This window comes from Erpetoichthys calabaricus, chromosome 5, assembly GCF_900747795.2.
Source record: "Erpetoichthys calabaricus chromosome 5, fErpCal1.3, whole genome shotgun sequence".
In the NCBI taxonomy this organism is placed as follows: Eukaryota; Metazoa; Chordata; class Cladistia; order Polypteriformes; family Polypteridae; genus Erpetoichthys; species Erpetoichthys calabaricus.
Window position 1 is genome coordinate 117098767 of NC_041398.2, and position 27744 is coordinate 117126510.

The 27744-nt window shown below is 37.6% G+C and overlaps 1 protein-coding gene across 1 annotated transcript in view; it reads left to right on the forward strand.

Moving 5' to 3' along the window:
* Positions 1 to 27744, forward strand: part of arap2 (ArfGAP with RhoGAP domain, ankyrin repeat and PH domain 2) — a 468505-nt gene that overhangs the window by 330432 nt on the left and 110329 nt on the right. The window contains exons 21-24 of the mRNA XM_028801993.2: positions 1055 to 1267; positions 5924 to 6029; positions 13781 to 13928; positions 16356 to 16424. Coding sequence (XP_028657826.1) covers positions 1055 to 1267; positions 5924 to 6029; positions 13781 to 13928; positions 16356 to 16424 — 536 coding nt within the window. The remainder of the gene's footprint in view (positions 1 to 1054; positions 1268 to 5923; positions 6030 to 13780; positions 13929 to 16355; positions 16425 to 27744) is intronic.

A 27744-nucleotide genomic window follows, 5' to 3' on the forward strand; every position in this document is an offset into this window, starting at 1 on the left:
CTCACACTGAATTAGTATGCGCCTTATGGTCCATGATGTGAAAGCCGCACTAACAAAAAACAGAGACATAAATATATATGATATTTGGAATAATTCATTGTATGACCTGTATAGTACATTTCGGAAAACATTGTGGCACTGATGCAACATTATTCATATTATTCATATTCATATGCATACCTTCTTGCAGTTGTCATCAGTGGCCGGATTGTTTTTTTTTTCTCCAATCTTGCCCAGTCTCAACATTTTGGTGCATGGTGGTGTTTCTTTTGTACTCCAGGACATGCAGAGGAAAGAATAGAACAGAAAGGTCAGTTCCACGCTATATGCAATCATCAGTTCAAATGTTAACAGTTCCCACACACCTAAGGACCGTCCTTCCTACATTTATGATATGTGTACCTGTTGCATTGTACACACTTCTCTCTATGCTATGGTTCCTATCACACCTGCATGTTCCTGCTTGTACTGAATAATCTCACGTCTTCTGGTCCATGATGTCAACACAGCACCGGGGAAAAAGAGAAAGAGACAAATATATGTGACATTTTGAATAAATCTTTTTATGACCTGAATAGTACCAATCAGAAAACATTATTGCACTAATGCAATATTATTTGAAAGCAAACAGTGTCAGATCGGGTGTAAATTTATGCTGACGCTGTTAGTTAGGGTCAGATCAGATGACGGGGACTAGGAGAATAAAACTGAAAAAAAGCAAACTTTTACAAGTACCATAAATTTACACCCAATCTGACATTGTTCGTTATATAGAAGATATATTATTTACCCAATACAGCTCTAGGTACCTCACTCCCAAATAATCAAGGCTTGAGCTAGGAGAATTTTTGTCCTTTCTGCGATTGGGGGGGCGGATGGTATAGCAGGCTGCTTGCTGCTTGTGTTGATCGACACATTTACAAGACAAAAGACACTGACAGAGAGGTGCAAAGGGATTTAAGGATGGCCGGAATTATGAGTTTTTTCACAGGCTTCGGTAATTCTAGTATTAAGTATATTTTTCTTAATGCACAGTACTTTTATGTCTTCTTAGGTCTCAGCTATGAAGGCATTTACCAGACAAGTGGGAATCCAGCCAATGTTGCCCAGCTTCTGGACCAGTTTAGGAAAGATGCCAGGAATGTTAAATTAAGATATGGGGAACATGTACTGAAAGATGTGACAGATGTGTTAAAGTGTTTTCTCTCTGAAATTGATGATGCACTTCTAACAAAAGAACTGTACCCCTACTGGATATCCATTTTAGGTATAAAACATTTACCAATATAAGATAAATTTAAAAAAATAGCTTAGCAAAATAAAAATTAGCAGCAATAGTTATAGTTTTTGAATTTCAGTGCACCTAAATATGAATGTAAATATGTTGTTTATGTATACTGTCTGATACAAAACATACTACCAATGATTTGGAGGTGGTTGCATATACATAAACTCTTGCTTTTATATTTTTATCCATAGTTTTGATTATATTTAACTGTTTTTAACCATATGCTTAATATAGAAAAAAGTCATATTATAATGTGTAGTTTAAATTTAGTTTCACACTTACTCCTAAAACAATTGTGTAGACACAAGGGGCCTCATTTATAAAATTCCACATGGATTTGAGTGTGAAAATATGCAGAAAACAGGAAATGCGGAAAACAGGAAATTGTGTACACCAAAAAAAATCAGATTTATAAAACCTGACGTATGCATGTTTCTACGCAACTAACCTTTTATAATCATAATCAGCTGGTAAATATGTGTTTGTGAACACCCCTTGGTGCTAAATGAACTCATACATTGGCAATCACATTGCTACAGATGTTAACTGGCTGGTAGAGCAGCCTTACTCCTGATGTGTCGAGACCACCACACCTGCATTCAAAATCAACCACCAGTGCTACAAAACTGAGTGTGCAAGATCATTATAGCACCTCTTCTATGTGTCATAAATTTACGGAAGTTCTTCTGTCAAGAAATCCTGGTGTTTGTGTAGGAAGTTGCTTACACATATTTTGATTATCTTTTTATGCATACACAAGCATTTTTGCATATGCAAGTATCTTTTTACAATGTGTAAATGCTCAGTTTCAGTATGTAATAACAGGTTTGCTCCATTCTCTGTGTTAATGTTTTAACTTCATATGTTATCAGTATTGCAGGGCATGGTCTGAGAGACATGTACAACTATAGATTAATAAACATTACCAAAAAGCAATGAGAAAACACAAATAATTTGGAATTTGTTTTTATCATTGAGCTTTGATACTGTTTGCTGTTTTTCAGCATTGTTCCCCATTAATACATATTGTTTCATTAAATTTGATACCTTTGTGGTGCATTCCATTAAGGTAACATATAAAACCACACCTACACAGTGTGTAATAATGTGAGGTTAGTTGTATCATATTACATTGCATAAACATCCCATAAACTTCTATATTAGGTGACTTTTGTAAAAAGGTGCTGTCTTTCTTTTGTAGTGTCATTTTTTCTGTATGTAGAGAATGCCAAATGTAAAAATGCTTTTTTTTTAAAAATGTGTTTTTTCTCCATTCAAAATGGTAAGTACCAAATCAATGTAGCAAATGTCACACTTGTCCAAATGTTCAACGTAAATGAAAAATAAATATCTGACATGTTTAATATCTAATTTATATTGCAAATATTTCTCATATATGTCAAGTATGTTAATGTGACATATCCAGCTAATTTATCAGATTTCTTAATTATATATCAACTATCCATCCATCCATCCATTTTCCACCCCGCTGAATCTGAACACAGGGTCACAGGGGTCTGCCGGAGCCAATCCCAGCCAACACAGGGCACAAGGCAGGAACCAATCCCGGGCAGGGTGCCAACCCACAGCAGGACACACACAAACACACCCACACACCAAGCACACACTAGGGCCAATTTAGAATTGCCAATCCACCTAACCTGCATGCCTTTGGACTGTGGGAGGAAACCGGAGCGCCCGGAGGAAACCCACGCAGACACGGGGAGAACATGCAAACTCCACGCAGGGAGGACCCGGGAATCGAACCCAGGTCTCCCAACTGCGAGGCAGCAGCGCTACCCACTGCGCCACCGTGCCTCCCATATATCAACTAGTTAACATAAATAGAAAATATTAGTTGAACATAGTTTTGTACACTAGAAGTTTAGAATAATTTCTAGATATTAAAAATCAGGTTTAATGTTTACATCAATTCTAAAGGTATATTGAATTTTGAAGTTGAAATGTAAGGTGCACATGTAAAATCTGAAACTTAAGCAGAAAATGATAAATTATTTGTTCATTCAGTATTCTGTTTCTAGAAGACATTCTACAGGAAAGTGTGTTCAAGTTGCAGCAGAGTTACCAGCTTCCTTATTTACATGGAGAAAGAGTTAGAATTATTGAATGTGTACTTGAAGCTGGTGTAGGGGCAGGTCTTGAATTCTAAATGATGTTTATTGTCAACAACAACTGATAAAGTGAAGTCCGTGGCCGTTTGGTGTTTTAAATAAATAATCATTGCATTTGTGGGGCATGGTAGCATGGCAAGCGGTTTCCCTGTGCTATACGGGAGCAGACAGCCCTGCACTTACTGCACACATGTGGGATCATCCACAACCCTAATTGACGGCAGTTGCTGCTGATTGCCCCAGCTGTGCCACATCCCAGTTTTAAAAGGAAAGAGCGAGTGCGAGAGGGGAGAATCATGAATCAAGTAAAAGAAAGACGGAGGTTAAAGGGAGAAAGAAAGAGAGGGCAGAAGGTAAAAGGAGCCAGTGTGAGTCAGCAGAAAGGAGCATGTACAAGGGAGTGAAGTCAGGCAGCTGAGAAGGAGAACCACTTGACTGGCATGAGAGGCTAACGCCCGGGGGCTGAAGGACTTATCACTCTGGCTGAGCAACTCAGAGAGCCAATGCGATATGCACTAAAAGAATCGACTCGTCGTGGTAGACCGGGGTGGCTTGGGAGGAGAGCTCCAACGTAAGTGCCATGGCCATTGGGGTCCCAAGTCTAGGTCCGGAGAGGGAGCCTTACCATAGCCATGGGATGGCAGAGACCAGGACCTGCGGAAGGTCAGCTGCATTTGTTAGTAGGACAACTCCTCTGCTGCAAGGCCCATATTGGATAAGTAGAGGAGCCGCCAGTGAGAATGAAGGCACTGGACTTTTTAGTAAAGACAGTTTCCTGCCAGTTGATTTTAACCTCGTTTTTAAAGGATTTATGTATTCTGATTTTTATCTCCACAGATACACCTTTTTATGGATTATTTATTTATTAAACTATTTTCTGAGCACTGCACTTTTTGAACACTAATTTTGGACTTGGTTTTTAATAAAAGCACAGATCACTTTCACACCATCCCCATACTTCATGTGAGTTTTGTCCTCATCTGCCATGCTCATCCAGTTCCATTATTGACGGTGTCAGGTTCAAGAGGCTCCCAAAACTAAAGAGGGAGCAAGGAGCCGGCCTGCACCATCAAACACCAGCTTTGCCATCAACACAAATAGTAATAAAGAATTTTAGAAATTATCTTCAATTTACTACCGTAAATATGCAAGCAGCCGCTTGGAGTCTCATTTGCTTATGAAAATCGTCTTTCTAGTCAAGTGCCTGTTTCAGATGATAAATGCACTCTGGACAGTTCAATATTGAAATCCACACCTGATGCAAGAACTTGAACTGGATCAAGCAGCATAAAAAGGGTGAAGGCAAACATTTGTCAGTGCTAGGCAGTATGGTGTTGAGTTTTATAGAAAGGCATATTATAATCCCTTTTCAGGAGTGTTATGAAGAATTTACTAGTTGAATTAATAGCATCGCTGAAGCCAACATCAACATTAAACACAACCCCGATCATTTTGAAATCAAGAATAGCTCTTATCCTAGCTTTAACTGCATGTTTAATGACTTTGGCCAATTACCAAAGTAAACAATAAAAGTTAGAAACGGTGCTGTAATTTTCACACCCTTTCCTGTACAACCCCTTCTGGAAGCAGAATACTAATTCTGCGGTAAGGAGGTGTTACTAATAAGCATAATATGCATGACAGCAAACAGAGCCCCAATCTGGCATCATTTAGAATTCAAGACTTCAGTTTCATCTACGTGTTCAATTACTATAGTTAATTCACATTGTAAATAAGAAAGTTGTCAACTGAACTGCATCTTGTACTCATTTTCCTGTGGAATGTCTTGTGAAATAAGAATACTGAATGCACAAACAATTAATCATTTTCTGTTTAAATTTTATATTTTACATGTGCTCTTTACATTTGACCTTGCTAAGGTATATTATACAGTTGTCCTAATATTATTAACAGTTATGCCTCTATACAGTTCTAATTAGATATAATGAGGCAAATATCATATCATACATTTTGTCAGTAACTTTTGTAGTTTTTTTCAGTCTTAGATATGTGTTACTATATGTTTCCTCTATTAAGAAGTAAACACAGAGTCTAATTAAGCACTCTGTAACACAGAATAATTATTTCATTTCTCTATATTGACATTCTAAGTAATTATGTTAAAGGGAAGATGAGATTAAAAATGTTTAACTAAACTGTACTGTTAAATTGTATTTCTTAAGTAAAGCAAAAAATCTCTGATTTTTAAGTTGGCGTGCTGTGTACTGCTTAGTGAGCAATTACAAATAAATTTGTTTCAGCAGGCATCTTGCTGACTGAATTTTACATGATCAGTGGTAAGCCTCTTAAATTCCCCCAAAGGCAGCCATTTTAATGAACAGTGCATGTAAGAAGTAGATGAGAGCTTTATTGGGTCACTGGGTATTTAAGGGCAGCCCAGCAGTCAGAAAATTAGGTCTCTATCCTTTAAATAGCTTTGAACATATTGGGCAAGATTGATTTGTGTGTTTTCTGAAAATAAATACTCTTCATTATGTTTCAGATATACCAGATGAAAAAGAGAGAGTGAGAAAGTACATAACCTTTATAAAAACCTTGCCGCAAGTCAATAGGACAACCCTGGCCGCTTTAATAGGACACTTATACAGGTAATGTTCTAAAAATAAGTCTTTTTCCCTACACAATTTTGAAGTTATTTTTATCAGCGTACCTGACATGGCCAGGGACTAGGGCTCTTTTCAGTTTTTATTTGCTGTGTATGTCTTTTTAAAGTTAAATTCAGCAGCAAACTGGAATGTATAGGTCAAGATCCATTACTATCTATATCCACAGTCAATGGCAAAATATTTACTGAATCTTAGAATGTAGCACATAGACTGAAATGGTTCAGCTCATAATGTTTAAGATCATTTATAAACCAGCATTTATTCTGTGTGCACTTTTAACCATTGCATCATATATAAAGCTGCTGTTGAAGTGCCTTTGGTTAAAGTGTAAAGTGCAATGTCAGACTCTTTGCAGTCTAAAAGCGCTAGAACCAGTTAACTCATTAGTTGGTTTAGAGGTCCACACTAAAAACATTTAATTTGTATGTTATTATTATTTTTAAAATAGTAAGCCAAATTTCCCCTTGGTTACAAATAAATTTCTATGAATGAATGAATGAATGAACAAATGAACGAATGAATGAATTTGCTAAGTCATGCTTGGCTTTATGCTGCCTTCACTTTGGTCAACTATAATAGACAAACTGGAACAATATTTCTTTAGGGACAGTGTCATATAATTTTATACTGAATATACAGTATACACAGTATAGTCTCAGTTTTGAATGTTTTTACTCTTTTGAACTACAAATTTCTGTTCCATGTTTCTGCTTGAGCAAGTGAATTCCCCAAGAGGGATCAATAAAGACCAACATATCTATCTACCCCCTCCTTTAACCGCCACCTTATCGTGGTGGAGGGGTTTGCGTGTCCCAATGATCCTAGGAGCTCTGTTGTCCGGGGCTTTATGCCCCTGGTAGGGTCACCCAAGGCAAACTGGTCCTAGGTGAGGGATGAGACAAAGAGCGGTTCAAACCTTCTATGATGAATGAAAACTTTGGACGCCGTTTTCCCTTGCCCGGACGCGGGTCACCGGGGCCCCACTCTGGAGCCAGGCCTGGAGGTGGGGCTCGATGGCGAGAGGCGCCGAGCGGGTGTGGGTATACTTATTGCCCCCCGACTTGGAGCCTGTACATTGGGGTTTACCCCGGTGGACGAGAGGGTAGCCTCCCTTCGCCTTCGGGTGGGGGGACGGGTCCTAACTGTTGTTTGTGCGTATGCACGGAACAGCAGTTCGGAGTACCCACCCTTTTTGGAGTCCCTGGAAGGGGTGCTAGAGGGCATACCTTCTGGGGACTCCCTCGTTCTGCTGGGAGACTTCAATGCTCACGTGGGCAATGACAGTGAGACCTGGAAGGGCGGGATTGGGAGGAATGGCCCCCCCGATCTGAACCCGAGCGGTGTTTTGTTATTGGACTTCTGTGCTCGTCACGGATTGTCCATAACGAACACCATGTTCAAGCATAGGGGTGTTCATATGTGCACTTGGCACCAGGACACCCTAGGCCTCAGTTCGATGATCGACTTTGTGGTCGTGTCGTCGGACTTGCGGCCACATGTCTTGGACACTCGGGTGAAGAGAGGGGCGGAGCTGTCAACTGATCACCACCTGGTGGTGAGTTGGCTTCGATGGTGGGGGAGGATGCCGGTCAGGCGTGGTAGGCCCAAACGTGTTGTGAGGGTCTGCTGGGAACGTCTGGCAGAGCCCCCTGTCAGAAGTAGCTTCAACTCCCACCTCCAGCAGAACTTCGACCATGTCCCGAGGGAGGTGGGGGACATTGAGTCCGAATGGGCCATGTTCCGTGCCTCTATTGTTGAGGCGGCTGACCAGAGCTGTGGCCGTAAGGTGGTCGGTGCCTGTCGTGGCGGCAATCCCCGAACCCGTTGGTGGACACCGGTGGTGAAGGATGCCGTCAAGCTGAAGAAGGAGTCCTACAGGACCCTTTTGTCCTGTGGGACCCTGGAAGCAGCTGATAGGTACCGGCAGGCCAAGCGGAATGCGGCTTTGGTGGTTGCTGAGGCAAAAACTCGGGCGTGGGAGGAGTTTGGGGAGGCCATGGAGAACGACTTTCGGACGGCTTCGAGGAGATTCTGGTCCACCATCCGGCGTCTCAGGAAGGGGAAGCAGTGCAGTGTCAACACTGTATATGGTGGGGATGGTGCGCTGCTGACCTCGACTCGGGACGTTGTGGGTCGGTGGGGGGAGTACTTCGAAGACCTCCTCAATCCCATTAACATGCCTTCCAATGAGGAAGCAGAGCCTGGGGACTCAGAGGTGGGCTCCCCCATCTCTGGGACTGAGGTCACCGAGGTGGTCAAAAAACTCCTTGGTGGCAGGGCCCCGGGGGTGGATGAGATACGCCCGGAGTTCCTCAAGGCTCTGGATGTTGTAGGACTGTCTTGGTTGACACGCCTCTGCAACATCGCATGGACATCAGGGACAGTGCCTCTGGATTGGCAGACCGGGGTGGTGATCCCCCTCTTTAAGAAGGGGGATCGGAGGGTGTGTTCCAACTACAGAGGGATCACACTCCTCAGCCTCCCTGGAAAAGTCTATTCAGGGGTCCTGGAGAGGAGGGTCCGTCGGATAGTCAAGCCTCGGATTCAGGAGGAACAGTGTGGTTTTCGTCCTGGTCGCGGAACAGTGGACCAGCTCTATACCCTTAGCAGGGTCCTGGAGGGTGCATGGGAGTTTGCCCAACCAGTCTACATGTGTTTTGTGGACTTGGAAAAGGCATTCGACCGTGTCCCTCGGGGAATCCTGTGGGGGGTACTCCGAGAGTATGGGGTACCGGCCCCCCTGATAAGGGCTGTTCGGTCCCTGTACGATCGGTGCCAGAGCTTGGTCCGCATTGCCGGCAGTAAGTCGAACCCGTTTCCAGTGAGAGTTGGACTCCGCCAGGGCTGCCCTTTGTCACCGATTCTGTTCATAACTTTTATGGACAGAATTTCTAGGCGCAGCCAGGGTGTTGAGGGGGTCCGGTTTGGTGGGCTCAGGATTGGGTCACTGCTTTTTGCAGATGATGTTGTCCTGTTTGCTTCATCAGGCCATGATCTTCAGCTCTCTCTGGATCGGTTCGCAGCCGAGTGTGAAGCGGCTGGGATGAGAATCAGCACCTCCAAATCCGAGACCATGGTCCTCAGCCGGAAAAGGGTGGAGTGCCCTCTCAGGGTTGGTAGCGAGATCCTGCCTCAAGTGGAGGAGTTCAAGTATCTCGGGATCTTGTTCACGAGTGAGGGAAGAATGGAGCGTGAGATCGACAGGCGGATCGGTGCGGCATCCGCAGTAATGCGGGCGCTGCATCGGTCTGTAGTGGTGAAAAAGGAGCTGAGCCGCAAGGCGAAGCTCTCAATTTACCAGTCGATCTATGTTCCTACCCTCACCTATGGTCATGAACTATGGGTAGTGACCGAAAGAACGAGATCGCGAATACAAGCGGCTGAAATGAGTTTCCTCCGCAGGGTGTCTGGGCTTTCCCTTAAAGATAGGGTGAGAAGCTCAGTCATCCGGGAGGGGCTCAGAGTAGAGCCGCTGCTCCTCCGCATCGAGAGGAGTCAGATGAGGTGGCTCGGGCATCTGATCAGGATGCCTCCTGGACGCCTCCCTGGTGAGGTGTTCCGGGCACGTCCAACCGGGAGGAGGCCCCAGGGAAGACCCAGGACACGTTGGAGAGACTATGTCTCTCGACTGGCCTGGGAACGCCTTGGGATTCTCCCGGAGGAGCTAGAAGAAGTGGCCGGGGAGAGGGAAGTCTGGGCATCTCTGCTCAAGCTGCTGCCCCCGCGACCCGACCTCGGATAAGCGGGAGACAATGGATGGATGGATGGATATCTATCTACCTAACTGTCTTTATGTTGAAAATATATTGTGCATTTGTAACTCAGACCACAGACTATTGGAGCACAAGAGTTTCCAAGGATTATTTTGAGAATGAAAATACAACCAGGAGATGTTCAAAAAGACAGAAATGTAGTCAAAACAGGCCAAAGGGTCAAAATCATGTGATCAGAAAAAATCTGTTATTTCTGAATAGCCAATTACAAATGTGTGAGTGGCTATAATAATATACAGTACATCCTGTGATGGGACTGTTTGCCATCTGCTGCATTTCTTTACATCTGATGCTGCTAGAGTACATTACAGTTCTGGTTTCTATTTGAGAGAATACTTTGATGAATATTTCTTTCTTGCTTGCAAGGAAGAATTATCAAGGTTTAATAACAAATGTATGTTTTATTTGAAAGCTTGTATTGTTTGGTTACCCACTGACTTTTCTATTAGTTGTTATATTCTTCTGTCAAAGACTGTCAGGAATTCTATGTCTAATATCACAAAGGGGTCTCTGTGAATGCATAAAGAAAGTGAGGCTTCAGAGTGTTTTTATTTTCTTCCTTGATATTCAGAACATTTGGCCTAATCACTTTTTGATGCCTTTTTGAAATATTAAATAGGATGTGTTTTTTCTTAGATGGCAACCCAAAAGGAAATAGTATGACGGATACTTCTCTTGAGGCAGTCGTGAGAACTGTAGGAGACCAAGTAGAGCAAACTTTAAAGGAGTTATGATATATAAAAAACAAAATAAATAATAATTAAATAATTTTTCTGTATGTGATCTTGTGTTTTAAATCCCATGAGATAATTGGCTGAAGCTATGAACTACATAAAAGAAATAATTCAGAGCCAAAAGTAAAGTATTTGTTTGTTTACTTCCTTTGACTTAGAAATCAATAGTTCCTCTCATTTATATCTTTCATACTTTTTAATTTTTTCTGTATAAATGTACCAAGAAGGACTTTAAATGTACTTGGCATGTTTTCAGGAATATATGTAAGTAAAAATATCCAAAGGGATTAGTCAGTTTGGAGAGCATACTGCTTATTGTTCCAGTTTCTTCACATGTGTTTACATTGGTATAAGAGTGAGATTTTTTTAAATCTACTGGTATCGTTAAGATTGTTTCCCATTATTTAATGTTTACTTAAAGGCTGTACTCATATAATTAGCTTCATGACATGCATTATATTATTAGCCTTATGATTTCATTGCATTCTATGGATGCCTATTTATTAATTAGGACATGTTAACCTGAACTAATACAGTGGAATTCCAAGAAAAGGAACAATACCACTAATTTATGTTTATCAAACTATATACCATCAACCCATTTATTTATCCCAATAGGGTCATATGGCTGTTAAATTTTGACTGTTTGTTTTCACCCTAAAGGGTGATTTAATTCAATTGCAGTATAATTTTTTCCACTTTTATACAGTTTTATGTTTTTATATTGTAGCTGTTTTTTTCTTTTGTTTGCTGAGCATAGAAACAAGATAATTAGATTATTCATACAAAAATGGTTTAGTTGCAAAAGCAATTCTTATGCCTATTGTGGCATATGTTTTTGACTGTTTTCTGTGTTCATTAATATGTTCAGTGTCTTAAAATGCTTTTTACTGTTGTAAGGTCAGGCAACCACAACCTTTAACTGGACTGAGTAGTGTAAGGCAGAAACTAACAATGATGTCTGTACCTTGGAATTCACTCAGGGTTGTAGTGGCAGCATTTCATTAAAAGGTCTTCCTACTTTGATCAATTTCTTTTGAAGAAGTTCATTTTATTTAATGTCTTCTTTTATAAATATTGTTGTGCAATTTTGTTAGGGGCATGTTTTTAGAGGTTGCTTGGCATGACAAATTAAAGTGCTATTAGTTTACAGTGTCTGAATCCTTTACTCCACTTTTTTTAACTGCAATTTTATTTTTTGTTTTGAGCTTTGTTTGTCAGGTTCTCAGCCTCTTTCGTCTTTGACTAAAGCACATTCATTGCTGTGGTTCTTGTGTTGATCATCTCACTATCCTGTTTTTCATTTTAATCTGTTGCTTTTCCCCTAAAGCAGGGGGCGGCAGAGTCAAACCTAGCTGCCCGTAATGGCTGCAGGCATTTGTTCCAATCTGATTGCTTAACTAAAAACCAATCCTAGCAATAACAGATCTTATTTAATTGCATGGTTTGTTAGGGATTTTATTCAAATTGGTATAACTGATGACCATTCAGGACACTCCCATACATATCACAACAAGTTAGTGATTCCGGATGATATCTTTGACTTGCAGTAGGACATTCGTAGTACTCGGTAGAAACCCTTTGGGACACCATGCAGATTCACACAGTCACTAGGCCAGGAATCTAACCTGAATCTGTGGACCTATGAGGAAGCAGTTTTAATCACTATGTGTCAAGGCACCCATGAATCATATTGCTTTTCTTCTAAACTGCATGTGCAACATTTTAAGGTGATCTTGTTATTTGTGGGTTGCCTGCAGCTTGCAAACTCATCCTTGAACGTGGGACATTGATAGAAATAAACTGAGGATGGATTGGACAATTAGGACACATAACACAGCAAGTGTAAATGTAAGCACACAGTGCTTTTATTCCAACAATGTGTCAGCCTATGAAGTGCTTTTAGGATAGGTGTAAAGTGAGCAGTGGTTTTATTTCAAACAATGCGCCAAACGATCAAAGTATCCCAAACAAACTGCAGTGCAGTTTCTAAATAAATAAATGCATAATTCAATAAAAGGTGTCTTATGATGGTGATTAAAATCAGCAATAAATAAATCGCCCATCAAACAAATTAAAAATTTAATGTTTAAACAAAGTATCTGTCACTTTAAAAACCACACATGGACCTCTGTGCCTCTTTCTAAACAATGCTCACCTTTTGCAGTCTCCTAAGCAAGAGGAGATGTTCCCTAACAAATGCAGTCTTCTCTTTCACTGGCTTGTTTCCTTGCAGCCATCTCTCGATTATTGGCAGGGACCCCACAAGCCTTGCACCCTTCTCCTACCTCTGTCCCTTGGTGTCCTGCAAGATCTCCTGAAGTGGGCACCTTTGCAAGTGTCATCTGCTTGTTCTACCTGGGACTTCATCAATGACTGCTTACCTCCTCACAGCAGCACCAGTTTTGCCTTGATTCTGGCTTTTTTTTTTTTTACTTTCTCTCCCTTCAACCCCCAGACTGTTTGTCTCTCATTTTTTCCTTTATGTTTCTCAATCCCTCTGTCTATCCTTCTCAGACTCCTTTTATACTAATGTGGGTGTAACTGACTTGATTAAGATTCCCAGATTGCCAATGAGAAAACTGGCAGGGCTGACCATCTCACATGTGTGATCAATCAGTTTCATAAACGCCCCAGGAACACACAACTACGTTACCGTGAGTGCACCCAGAGTGCCCAGGTTTGAGCGTACTGCTTTTATTTTAAACATTCACACTGCCACAGACCCCTAAATGCACTATACCTTAACATGGCTTCAGAATATAGCACATTAAAAAAATAAAAACAGTTTGCTTTACATCTAATGATACTAAAATAAATATCAATAAGCTTCATTTGTTTGTTTTTTAATAAGGAAAAATTTTAATAGTAAGGTAGAAAATGTGCAAATTGATTATACCTTATATGACTTCAAGATTATAAGAATAGTTTTCTTCATATAAAACTAAAATATAAATAAATATAAATAGTAAAGATTCAATGTTGATGCCACCCATGGAATAAATCATCACTTCTCCAAAAAATGTATCCCCAGAAATTTCTGTAAAGATACAGTATGTTTTAATTGGCTGCAAAGAAAATTTAATAAGAGAGGAAAATATGACTTTTATATTGTGGTTGTCTAATATTTTATGCCTTAAAATCTAGCCTCATGAAAAAATACAGACAACCTGACATGTTTAAAATAGTTTTCTTTGTTTTAACCTTTTAATTTTTTTTCTTACAGAGTTCAGAAATGTTCAAACATCAATCAGATGCATACACATGATTTGGCTATGGTGTTTTCACCATGTTTATTTCAAACTAAAGGGTATACCAGTGAAGAACTATCTGTCATTGAAGACCTTATTAATAATTATGTGGAGCTGTTTGCAGTAAGTCACTATTTTAATAGCGTTTCAGATGTCTTTTATTGTTATCAACATACATTTAAAATCACATGTTGTTTTTAATGAAATTAGGAAATTTGTTCAGTGATGTTTATAAAGAAAAAAGCATTATAGGTGATTTCAGCCTTTGTAACACAGAAAAGTGGAAGGGTGAAAGTGACTTTGAAGATGATTGACTGCTTCCTTACTACATGTGTCAAAAATCCAAAAATGTTAATATCCGTACATACAATCTGTATATCTGCATATTCAATGTGAAAAAAATCTGAGACCTTGTCTGCAAATAATATGGAAGATAAAACAGACTTAAAAAATGTCTTTGAAAAATATAATTTTTGTGAGAAAAGCTAAGCCTCTACTTTGAAAACCAGTGGTGGAAAATACTGATATAAATTCTTTTAGACAAAGTAATTTCCCATAAAAAATAATAAGTAAATATCAATCATAAAAAATGCAATTAACACAATTCTCTTGTAAAATTTTAAAAAGAGAAGAAAATGGTGCAAGTACTGTATATTTGTTGTATATAGTGGTGCTACTGAATGATTCCATTCTGCAAGCCATTTTATTTTTATGGTGGAATAAGTGAAGGAATTAATGTAACAGTACTTACAGGATCATAGAAATTTATAGAATGACATAATTATGAACTGCAGTGATTATTTTAAGCTCCCAGCTAAATAATTTGTCATAAGCAAGTCAAACATGTGAAATAATAAAGAACAAGACAGGAAAGAAGATTTAAAAAGGATACAGATGGCCCTTGAAACATTATGCTGCCACTATACAAAATGATATGCACAAAGATGTGCCTTTTCAACTATTAAACTTCTTCCATGGTTAAATTGATTTTCCATTGAGTTTGGATTTTTGTGGGTCTCAGAGCAATGAGATTGTTAAATTAGTGAACCAAATAAGTTATAAAGCTACTTGTCCATGAACTGACTTACTAAATGTTCTAGACGACTAATAGCTCAAATGCAAATCATTGGGTGTATGAAAACGTGAGGTCAACCATTAGGAAGGATATTTGGGAAGCTAATAGGCAGTTAGAGAGAAATATAGCAGATAAGGTGAAAGATGACCCAAATAGATTCTTTCAGTATTTTATTCGCAGAAAAAAAAAAAAAACCAGTTAATGAGGAGGTGAAGTGAATCAGGATTAGTAAAGAGAAAATAAAAAATTCAGACAGTTCCAAGGTGTGCTTTGAACTCACATTTTTCTGAAGTAATCACATGTGAGGAAGTGGTTAACCTCCCAGCAGTAACAGGGATTACAAAGGAGGTTCTAACTGAATTGTAAAATTGTAGAGGGAGAAATACTGCTTAGATTAAATAGGCTAAAATCAAGTAAATGACCAGGACCAGATAATATTTATCCTCTGGGTCTTAAGGAGATTAGTGAGTACATGTACAAACCCTTGATTCATATTTTTAGGAAGTCAGTGTGCACTGGGGAAATTCCAAAGGACTGGAAAATGGCATTTATTATCCCATTATATAAAAAGGGTGACCAGGCCGATCCAAGTAACTATAGGCTAGTAAGTTTAACATTTAATGGAAGTTATAAAGGAAAAGATTTAGCAAAACATGGCAATAACAGAAGTTTTAATGAACAGTCAGCATGGGTTTAGACAAGGGTGGTTGTGGTTTACTAACTATGAATTCTATGAGGATTCAACAAAAGAATACAATCAAAGTGGTGCAGACAGTATTATTTATCTTGAATTTCAGAAAGCATTTGATAAGGTGCCACATGAGTGGATGAGCATCAAACTAAAAGAAGGTGGGTTTCAGGGTATAGTACATGGATGAATACAAAATTGGCTCAGACACAGTAAGCAGAGGGTTACGGTTAGAAGAACCTTATCAGAAGTGAGTGATGTAAGGAGTGGTGTACTGTAGGGGTCAGTGCTAGTGCTGCTGCTATTTTTAATATATATAAATGATTTGGATAGGAATATAAATGACAAGCTGATTAAGTCTGCAGATGATTCCAAGCTAGGTGGATTGGCAGATAATCTAGAACCCATTCATGTATTACAGAGAGACTTGGACAGCATACAGGCTTGGTAAGTTTTGTGTACATTATAAATATAAAGTTTCAATGACTAATCACAAAACTTCTTAATTTCTAGGTTTTATATAAACTTTATACATTCATTATCTGTATTTAGCTATATAGTTGTGATTATTTACCTAAAAATTTAAATAGTAAGGTGAGGTTTCAACATCAGGTGTACATTCTGCCTTATATTGTAACAATTGTAACAATATTGTTTTCATTTTAAAATCAAATAACTTGTTGAGGTTTAACACATTACAGTTATGTAGTACAAGTTATTTAACTGAATGAAAATGAAAGTGGTCTTATTTATTCACCGATTGATTGATTGATTGATTTTTCCTCAGATAAAAGAAGATAAAGTCAAGCAGATGGAAATGGAAAATAGTTTGATTACTGAATGGAAAGGGTCTTTGGTAGGTGACTTCCTGTTCTTTATTCCTGCCACACAAACATTGCTTTCATTGCCATCAAAATTAGGTGGGGACTGTTCAGTGTTCAAAATCTTTTGAACTTTACATAGCATCATAACTATATAGCAGTTCTATTCATTCTGGCACTTGCAACTCCTTCTCATTAGTAATCCTTTAGTAGATTAATGTCACCTTTGTTGAGTTCTTGAAAAGTAATGATGTTATGTTCCATGGTGCACATGCTGTGGATATCAAAAATGGATCACCTTAGTTTTAAATTTGACATCATCTAATGTATAACAATTAAACTATACATAAGCTGACCTCAAAATTATTTGGACAGAAAAAGATACCTAAAGATAATGTTTGGTACAGTGTGAACTTTTTAAGGGTTCAAATTGTTACCACTTTTTGCATGTTAGTCTTAAGTTTCAACTGTGTCTATTTTATTGCTTTTCACTGTTATGAAATTCTCATTACAATAATAGTAGATGGAAGACCTTGATTAGTTAGTAAAATCAAATTTTGGATTTCCATGGTGTTCTAGCCATGGATAGCTAAAATTAGTTCCTTTATGCTGTCAAGGTATTCTTTGGTGCTTAAGTTTGCATACTGTATATACTGTATGTTGAAATTAAATCTTATAGTTTGTATAATTGGGCATTCATTATCTAGAATTTCACTAGGTTTTTGACTTGGGTTTTTGACATGTAGCACAACTGTCACTAATCAAACTGTCGGGAGGCAGCTCTTCACTAATTATTCTTTAACAAAAAATTCTGTAACACATTAGTCTGTTATTAGCCTCCATTGTTTAATTACTCAGTATTTATCTTGCTGGCCACAGTTTTATCAATCAGTCATAATCACTTATTGAATAGTTTAAATAAATAATAAATAATTTAACTTTTACTGATAAAATGCATTTAAATGCCTATTTTAGATGATGTTAAAGGTAACATTTATGAAAACATTTTGCAGTTCCAGAGTTGTGTGCAACAAATCTTTGACCATTTATGAAAACTATCCTTCCAGAAATCCCCTAGGAATTTTCCCCTGCAAAACTGCCTTTTCTCCAACAGAATCTCAGGAAAAAACATTACAAACATTGTGGCATCTGCTTTTCAGTTAAAAAGATAGGGCCTGAAGTAGCACACCTTGCTACATCACACAGACATTTTTTCCAGTTTTGACTCAGATAGTTTTAAGACATGTGATAACAAATCTGACAGAAATGCTTCCTTTCAACTAAGAAAGCATTTGAAAAATATATGGGCTAGACATGTGTGAACTTGTAGACTCTAATGGCAAGTGGACATTGCCCATCAGTATCAATAATCATGTCACGAAACATGTCACACAGAGCTTGTCTGCTTTGAAAAATGTGTTTTAAAGACCATCACAACAAAAAAAAGTTTTTGAAATCGAAGAATACATTTATTCTTTTTACATTGCTTTCTGCCTGCAGTTATTTTCCAGTATTACTTAATTATATTAAGAGAGAAGATTCGTAACAGTCTTTCTATATATATAGAAAAGAAAAAAATTGTAGTTAAAATTGCAATTAGATTTCAGTGGCTATTTTTTATGTAAAATAATACAGCTTTAATATGTAAAACTGTGAACAGTGAAATAAGTAAATAAATTTGATATGTTGTTGGCAAATAGGAAAAGACTTGTAATTGCTTTATCCGTCTCTTAATTTACTGAACCTGCTTAATTAAGTTTCAGGTTCACGGCAATATTAGGACAAGGCAGAAACTAGCCATGGATTTTTTTTCAGTCAGTAGTGTAATATGAAAATAGTGGAGAGAATTGCATGGCGAGGAATAGAATCATTGGCTGGGAACTTTGCAGTTATTTAGTAAAAAGTAATGTCTGGCATATTTATAAATAAAGCAACAGATGTTTTTTAACTACTTATTAATTAACTACTAATTTATTGCAACCAGTTTTTGTCCAGAAGTATCATAAGAGCATTGTTACAGTGACTTCCTATCAGTAATGCGTAAAGAATGCTTAGTAACTTGTTTTTAATTAAAAATATTTCAGTGTGCATTTCCCTGTCCACTGAGTGCTTTCCCTTGTAATATTTCCTAAATGTTACTGTCTTCCTAGAGCAAGATTAGACATTTTTCTCTTTACTGCTCCAGTGGAAATTGGGGGCTCTCTGTTTTTCACACTTATGCATTATGTGACATTTGCAGGAAATAGCAGAACTCTCAAAGAAGTGAGAACTGGGTATTTGCTTATAACTTATTTAGAAAAACACACCATGCCAACTAAATCAAAAATAAGCCTAACACAAAAGGAAATTTTATAAAAACTGAGATTATCCAATATGTGCAGTATCAGATTTTTTTACCTAGGTAAAAATTAATCTAAAGTATATCAGAAATAAAGAAAAAGTTATGCATTGCATAAAAAAAAACTAAAACCGTAGCCCTTTTCTGGTGACTTGTGCCTTTTGTAATAGTTAGCTGTTTATGTACCTGCTGGTTTTTACACGTAGCCTTTTACTTTATCTTTTGAAAGAGAAATACTGCTTACTGTAAGTATAACACATAGACCTCACCAGCTTCAAAGTTGAAGATTCTCACATGGATTGACCGCCAAGTCTTCATCACGGCATGCTTTTATTGAAAATGCCCAGTAATTGCAAAATGTAATATACTGTATTCATGTGACATAAATCAAGCACCTCAGACCTAATTATTAGATATTTTCAGGCATTCTGCTGAAAAAACAGTTATTCTCTGTATTTGGCATCATCAGTTTATCAAACATTTTCTGTGTTTATCCCAAATCTTCTAGACCCAGTTTTAGAATAGGGATAGTAAAGGGTCACCATTCCAGCTAAGTGTCATGAAAGACAACTAACGGAAGTCAGTGTCAGGATGGACATCCAGTCTTAAATATTTCTGCTTTAGAACCCCTTTATTCTCATATTTTAAATATCAAATTAAAAATCAGTTATGATGCATCATGTTTGTTGTTATCATTTGTTTCATTAATTATTTATTTACTGGATGTGCTATTTCAAGGTTTATAAAGCAAACAATTTTTAAATACGTTATGAAAATTACATCAGAAAGAATAATTAAATAAGTTACCTCTAGTGCTAATTATGCTAGCTTTAAGGAAGTAAATAAGTAAGAGCGTAGTAAACAAAAAACATTTATATAATGAATACCTTACCCAAGTTAAAATATGAGAATAAAGGGGTTCTAAAGCAGAAATATGTAAGACTTGGTTTCGTTCGAATGAATGCTTGCTGATGCCTCATTTGGCGGAGGTGGTATGTAACTTTGGTAGGTTTGCTGGTTTTATTGGCTCTCCTGTAGCTGGGCACTGAAGCTGCCCGTTTGCACGATGGAATGCCAGGTGGTATCAGTAAAGTATTATTTACTGTAGCTTTCAATGATTAACTTTTAACATTTTCATTTTAGTTTAGGTTTTTCTGTAGAGTTTGCTTCCTTAATTATAAAGCTAAATGTAACTTATTAATTTCTGAAACTGACTGGAATAAAAACCTGAAACCACAAGGATACAAAGGGTCTAAAATTGAGAACTACGGCCTTAGCCACTATGCTGCCCTGTCCTTTATGAGCCATACAATCACTAAGGAGTTACAAAACAGTATTATTTTATATAGTACCTTTTACAAGTAACAAATTCTCAAATGACATTACTCAGTGATTTCTGTGAATCATTGAATATGTGCTCTGAAAAATGTGATTAGCAGAGTCTTTCCAAGTTGATATGCACAGTGGATACCACATATTAATCATTGTTCTTTAAAGAGTAAACCATTTTTATTATAAAATAGAAGCTTGCTGCAATTTTCTCATTTACATTAAAGAGTTAGTATATTGATAATTCCAATGCTGGGATGATATACTTCAGCTCCCCTGGCCCAGAACTAGATCATGAATGTTATATTAGAAGAAGGAAAAATTGATTCCATCCATTGCATATCACTGAATATTGGTAAGGAGTGTGCTCAAATTTATTTTTTAGCTTCAATAGGTATGATAGAATCTCAGACAACTGTAGCATTTGTACTTTTTCTTTTTCATATTCCAAAGACATCTCCTGAGATGATCAGAATATCATCATGAGTGCCTTCAATGTTATATCATTGTTTTTTTAATAAATACAATGCCCTTGGAGCAGATGCTTGCATTTGGCATCCCTAAAAATGTTTCTGTGATTTCTTTAATATTAAAATTAAGTAGTCCCTACTTGATATAGTAATTGTTTTTGAAGCACACTGAACATTGGTTGCATTCAAAATGATTTGAAGAGGCTGCATTTAAGATATAACAATGTGCTAAATATTTATAAGTACATGTTAACTTTAAATAGAAATAATAAAAATTGGATCTATTTTTCAAATTAATGCACCTTAAATAAATGAATATATTTTTTTTTTTTCAAGAATTTGTAAAAGCATTTTGTAATTGAATGTTAGCGATGACTGTATTTTCTGATTTATTGTGTTACTAAAATTTGCTTGTACACTTTTGTAATATAACAAAGAAACAAGTTAGAAAATGTATACATGGCATAACATTCAGGTGTGTTCAGCGGCTTATATATAACTGTTTAGAAAGTATAGGTGCAGTGTTTTGTATTTTTGTTATTTATTTTTGTCAAAGATAGAAAAAAAATCCAATTTTGTCTATTAAATATTTTTGTAACATTAAGTCATATTTGAAAATTATAGTTTGTACCTTCAAAGTGTAAAAATAAAGACAAAGGTGTGATGATAATGGGTTGGGACAGATTGCAACAAACCGCAATGATTTAATTGAAAAAAATAACAAAAACGAATTGACACGTCATTGTTAAGTCTTTATTGACGTGAGTCTTAGCATTGATTGACACAAGATGACTGTGGAACCCCATAGAGAGGAATCCAAGGCAGAAGGGGGGGGGGGGGGGGGGGGGGGGGTTCAGGGTACCGGAACCCAGAGGTGATGTCAGTTGTCGTCCCATTGTTAGTCGTCAGCTCTGTCAAAGAGATGGGAGGAAAAGGATTAGACAACAACAACAACCCTCGACCTAGAGTAGCATTAATTACCCTTCAATGAGCCCCAAAGCTGTTTCCCAAGCACAAGTGTGTTACAAGTGATAACAGAATGTAATTATATGCATTAGTAGAATATGTGAAATCCATGTTTTTAATAGCATTTTGCAATACTGTTTAATTAAAATCCCAATGGCAAACAGGCATGTGGTGGATGAAATAGTTTTATAGACACCAATTTACGGGGAATTTATAAAACTACATCTTTTGTTCTATTATTAGTTGTTTGTGTAGGGTTTTTAGCTTATTGTGGTTTATATTTCTTAATCATAAGGTTTTTAAAAGAGGTTGCCAATGGAGAGTTAAAAAGTCTGTTGAAGACTCAAGTGAAAATTGATGGCTGCAGTGGACCATGATGAAATTCAGGACACTGGGGTGCTGTGTCAGTAAATTATGTGAGAGAAATATTGAATCAGTATGATTTACAGATAATGGAGCAGTGACATTTTATTTGCATAACATAAATATACTAAGTAAATGTTTATTACTGACGGATTACATGGCCATGTGTAAGGAGCTCCTTTCCTCTTCGATTTCTTGAATGTTAGTAAATTACACTTGCATTGCTTGCAGTTTTTTTTATTTTTTATTTTTATGATTATGAAAGTTAACTTATATCCCACAACTTGAAGCAGCAAGAGGCTTGAGTTGGGTGGCAGAGGTTTGTGCAACCAGCTGAGGTTCCCTGCTGTGTGCACAAATGTGCTGACGTTTTAGTAACATGAATTGGGATCTGTTTTGCATCTGTAATCTGTATGACATTACGCATTTAATGTTGTAACAGCAACTGGGCATTGTAACCAACAACAAATTTGGCAACAACAAAGATGAAGGTGACTGCATTAAAAACTGCACAAAATAGCTGCACAATAATGCCACAAACATAGCAGTAAAAATTAAGATAAAAAAAAACAAAGTAGATGTCCAAAAAGTAATTGAAATAAAGTCAGAGGGTTCAGAAAGTCAGATTCAGCAGTGGAATGAGTAAATGAGTAAAGGAAGGAAATAAACAAAACATAGAAACTTCTGTGTGAGACAATGGGATTATGGAAAGTTGTATTTTAGGGCACCAAAAAAGCAGAAACACAGTGTAGGCCTCACAGTAATCTAAGGTGATTCCCAATTAATTCTAGAATGCAAGGTGCCTTACTCACTACCCAGACAAAAAGAGGCAGGCTAGAAAGAGTGCCAAAGGTCTTCTGACATCTCGTAATATATCATTCCTAGACACAGGAATATGGAAACACAAAGCAAGGTCAAAGTGGATTGGTATGGGCCCAGAGTTTCTGATTTAAACTGCATAATCTGAATGCTGCTTTAAAGACCTTCAATTTAAGGGCTACTGAAGACTCAAGAAATGTAATGTATACAAAGAATTGGAGCTACTGACGTAGCAAATGATTTGTTGTTTGGAAGAATTTGACACCAAGAAGCAAGGCAAGATTGATTCCAGACTTGGGAGGAGAAATGTAATTAAGACTCACTCCAAGACCCAGTGCTAAAAGAAGGAAAAGGTGAGGTTGTGAGAGAGGGGGAATGAGAATGGAGGTAAGAAGAAGAGAACTTTGAAGTGCAGCAGCAGAATACTTTTGCTGTCTGTGTATTTTATATTTTGTATTCTTCCTCCATTTTTACTCCTCCCTTGTTTGAATGATTTAAAATAAGTGTTGCTGTTTTATTACTGACCACTGCCATTACACAGGGTGAGGAGAAACACCAGGAATATGCTTTTTATTTATTTAATTTTTTACAACAGAACTATTTTCTGAAAACCAGTGTTGACAAAGAACATAAGAAAAAATTTAATAAGAATAGACTCTGCTGCTTTTAAATCACTATTCACTTAGCTTTTGCAAAGTATCACTAAAGCTGAGATCTGAAATTCCTAAAGTTCACTTGGCTGCTGTAGGTCTTGGTAATTTATTCTGTTTACCACTCTGTGTGGGGAAAGATGTAATATCTGTATAAAATTTACCCTTAACCAACTGCGGACCTGTTTTCAAATTAAATAAGTAACAGGCTCATAGGTCCATTGTATATTTTACAAATAACAACCCTTGTTTTGTGCTGTGTAAAGTGTGCTGTGTAAACCCACATCTCATTAGCCTTCTTAGTTGCTTCTGTATACTGTCTGGTGTAGAAGAAATAAGCTTAACATTTAGATTGGCAGGAGAAACTTGTTAACAAGGAAAGCAGAATCCTGAAAACCAGTTCTATCTGCACAGGCAGTGTCATTGTTATATAAACATTACATGTAACTTAATCTTTCTAAGACAGATCTAATGAAAGCATGTCTATTTGGATTTTGATAAAGAAATACTTAAGCAGACGTGACAGTCATCACTTCAGTCCCAATTCCTGTCTCTATTTTTCAACAACAACAACAAAAAAATGTATTTCCTGTATAGCCCAAAATCACACAATGAGTGCTACAATGGGCTTTAACAGGCCCTGTTTTTTTACAAGCCCCCCAGCCTTGACTCCCTAAGAAGACAAGAAAAAACTCACAAAAAATACCTTTGTAGGAAAGGTAAAAGGAAGAAATCTTGGGAAAGGCAATTCAGAGAGAGACCCCTTTCCAGGTAGGTTGGACGTGCAATGAATGTCAAAAAACGGGGTAAATACAATGGACAAAACTGAACACAAGTAATATTCTTCACCGAGCTAGATCTTTCATTGCCACCTCAAGAATTCAGTACAATAGTACGAATGACAAAGCAAAATGCAAGGATAGATTATATCACAGAACTATCACATATAAGGATTAAGATTTGTTCAGAGTCCTGGAGACCTCGGCCAACAAGCCGCCTCCCCACTACTGGTAATTCCACAGCTGACTCAGTGCTGGGCTGGCCGATCTGATGAAAGGACCCTTCTACCCAATGATTCCAGTGCTCCTTTACCAGAGATGACTTTTCCATAGGCAGGCAAACAGCTTGGAAGCAGACCAGTGGCACAAAGTGCCACATGTGTTACAATGAAGAGAAACAGAATAGACAAGCATTAGTAACAGTATGAAAATCATTTTACTTATCTTTTAGCACTAATGACTAACAAGAGAGATGCAGTATGTATGGCTAATCAGCAGCTCTTATACTATACTAGTGTTGAGTCTTCAGTCTGGATTTAAAAGCTCAGACTGAAGGGGCACCTGTTATACTGTACTAGCAGGCAGACCATTCCACAGCTTTGTGGCCCTATAACTAAAAACTCAACATCCCACTGTTATTTTATTAATCCTTCGAATCATAAGTAGGCCAGCATCTTGAGATCTCAATGTGTCCTCTGGTTTGTAAGTATTGATACGTTCAGATAAGTAAGCAGGACCATGGCCATTTAAGGCTTTATATTTTTAAAAATGGATTTTGAAATCTTCCCTAAACTTAACCGGTAGCCAGTATAAGGACTTAAGAACTGGAGTTATGTGTTCCTGTTTTCTTATTCTTGTAATAATTCTTGCAGCAGCAATTAACTGAAAACTGTATAAAGAATAATTTGACAATTTAGTCAGTGAACAATTTCAGTCAGTGTACACCACATCCATCCATCCATCCATCCATTTTCCAACCCGCTGAATCCGAACACAGGGTCACGGGGGTCTGCTGGAGCCAATCCCAGCCAACACAGGGCACAAGGCAGGAAACAATCCTGGGCAGGGTGCCAACCCACCGCAGGACACACACAAACACACCCACACACCAAGCACACACTAGGGCCAATGTAGAATCGCCAATCCACCTAACCGGCATGTCTTTGGACTGTGGGAGGAAACCGGAGCCCCCGGAGGAAACCCACGCAGACACGGGGAGAACATGCAAACTCCACGCAGGGAGGACCCGGGAATCGAACCCAGGTCCCCAGATCTCCCAACTGCGAGGCAGCAGCGCTACCCACTGCGCCACCGTGCCGCCTGTACACCACATTGCATTAGTTAATCCTATTAGAAATAAATTCATTAGAAATAAATTCATGAATTAATTTCTCAGTATCCTGCATATTTAGAAAACACCTTAATTTTCCAACATTTTAAGATGGAAAAAACATGTTTTGGACAGCTTTGTAATGTACTCTTTAAATTAAATATTAGTTTCAAAGATAATGCCAGGTTCGCGGGCTGATTCAGTAAAACTAATAGTGATTCCAGCTGAGTTAAATAATGACTAAATATTGCTGTGATAAGCATCATTCCCTCCAGTAATTAACATTTCTGTCTTATCTGTGTACAAAGACAGTTCTCATCCATTCACTCCCTTAACTTAAAAACACAACTAAATAGGACAAACTCAGAAAAACGACATTTATTCTAAAAGAAAGTTAGAATACGCAACTGGGTGTTATCTGCGTAAAAGAGAAAATTGAAGTTATTTTTTCTAATGATAGACCCCAGTGGAAGCATGTAAAGTAAAAACTGTAAAGTTCCCAGTACTGAGCCCTGCAGGACTCTATATCTCAATTCTGTGTATAATGATGGAGTACTGTCAGCACATTTCTATAAGTACTGGAATCGATTTGATAAATTTAGAACTAAACCAGGAAAGGGCATTGGTTGTTGGGTTGGGATTCTTCCACTTGAGCAAGTCTATGTACTAGTAGTGATGTAAAGGCAATTACAATTTATTTGTCTTTCTCCACTTTAACACTAGAATTACCAGAGCCTACGAAAAAACTCGTAGATCCTTCCCACCTTAAATCGTTTCTTAAATCCGTTCGCACCTCTCCGCCAGTGTCTTTTGCCTTCTAAATGTGCAGATAAAGACAAGCTGCAAGCAGCCGGCTATTCCATCCCCCCACTGACTTAGAACGTGCATGAACTTCTCCCAGCTCATGCCTTGATTGATTATCAGGGAGTGAGGTGGAGTTTTAGAGTGGAAATAATAGATCGTTATTTGGAACACACGCATTTCATGTGTGTTCCGTTTCTACAGTAATCTGTGTAAACACATTGTTAAAACAGAAACGTTTTTCATATTCTAGTAGTAAATGACAAAATGTAGGCATAAACTATATAATGTATGAAGCCTGAAGTCCAAATATAAAAGAAACACTTTCACAAAAGGTACAAATATAACAGAACAAGTGCGCTTTTATTCAAAAATATAACTGCAGGAAAAAAAAGCCATTGACACATTGACAAAAAAAAGTGTGACATTGACACACATTTACTACGACTGCCGACGTGGCGCAACAGTATCAGTTGCTGACTGGGAATCAAAAGGTCACGAGTTCGATCCTGCACGACTCCCTTTTGAGAAGTGAGCTGCTCTTATTCTTACTATTTTAGAATAAAAACATACATTTGATTTTACTTCTATTGCAGACCAAGCCTGTGTATGTTCATCTATTTGTGTCCAGGTTCTTATAGCTTGTATATTTGCTGCCCAGTAATAAAATTGAAAATTAGGTAGAGCCATACCACCTTCTGCCTGAGGTCTTTGTAGGGTCGCTCTTCGGATACGTGAATGTTTTGAGTTCCAAATAAATGAGGTTATGGTTGAGACTAATTGCTTAAAAAATGATTTATTGATGTATATTGAAATGTTTTGAAATAAAAAAAAGAAGCTTAGGAAGGATATTCATCTTAACAACGTTAATTCTTCCAGCTAGAGTGAGATGAAGGGTTGACCATCTATGCAAGTCTTGCTTAATCTTTTCCATACAGACGACGAAATTTTGTTGATAAAGAGCTTTGTGTTTACTTGTGATATTTACCCTTAGGTATTTAAACTGATCTGCTATGGTAAAAGGTAGGGTGTCCAGTCTAATATTATATGCTTGTGAATTCACTGGTACTTTTCCACTTTTGAAATAAAAAAGAAAACATTTTGCTCATATCTGACCCAGGTACATCTCAAACTGAATAAAATCAAAAAAAGTGCTCAGTATTAGCTATACCATTTGTTTCCATTTTGAAATATGAGATCCTCCCCCAATTTAAATGGGTGGATATGGCAGACAAGAGATTTTTTTCATATAACTTAAACTTTTTTATTCACATGGTTTTAATCACTCATATGACAGAGGTTACATTTGAGATCCACAGAAAAGCCTTTCCTGTTGAAATTGTTTCCCTACCCCCCAGAAAAAAATTACCTGATTAAATGTTTAAGACCAAGGCACCACATATGTTGTGAAAGTGGATTGGTATTTTTATTTTAATGATTTATCTTTAAAATGTCTTTGTACAGAGTTCTTAGGTGTCAAGTAATGAATTATTAATTAGAGTTATTACTA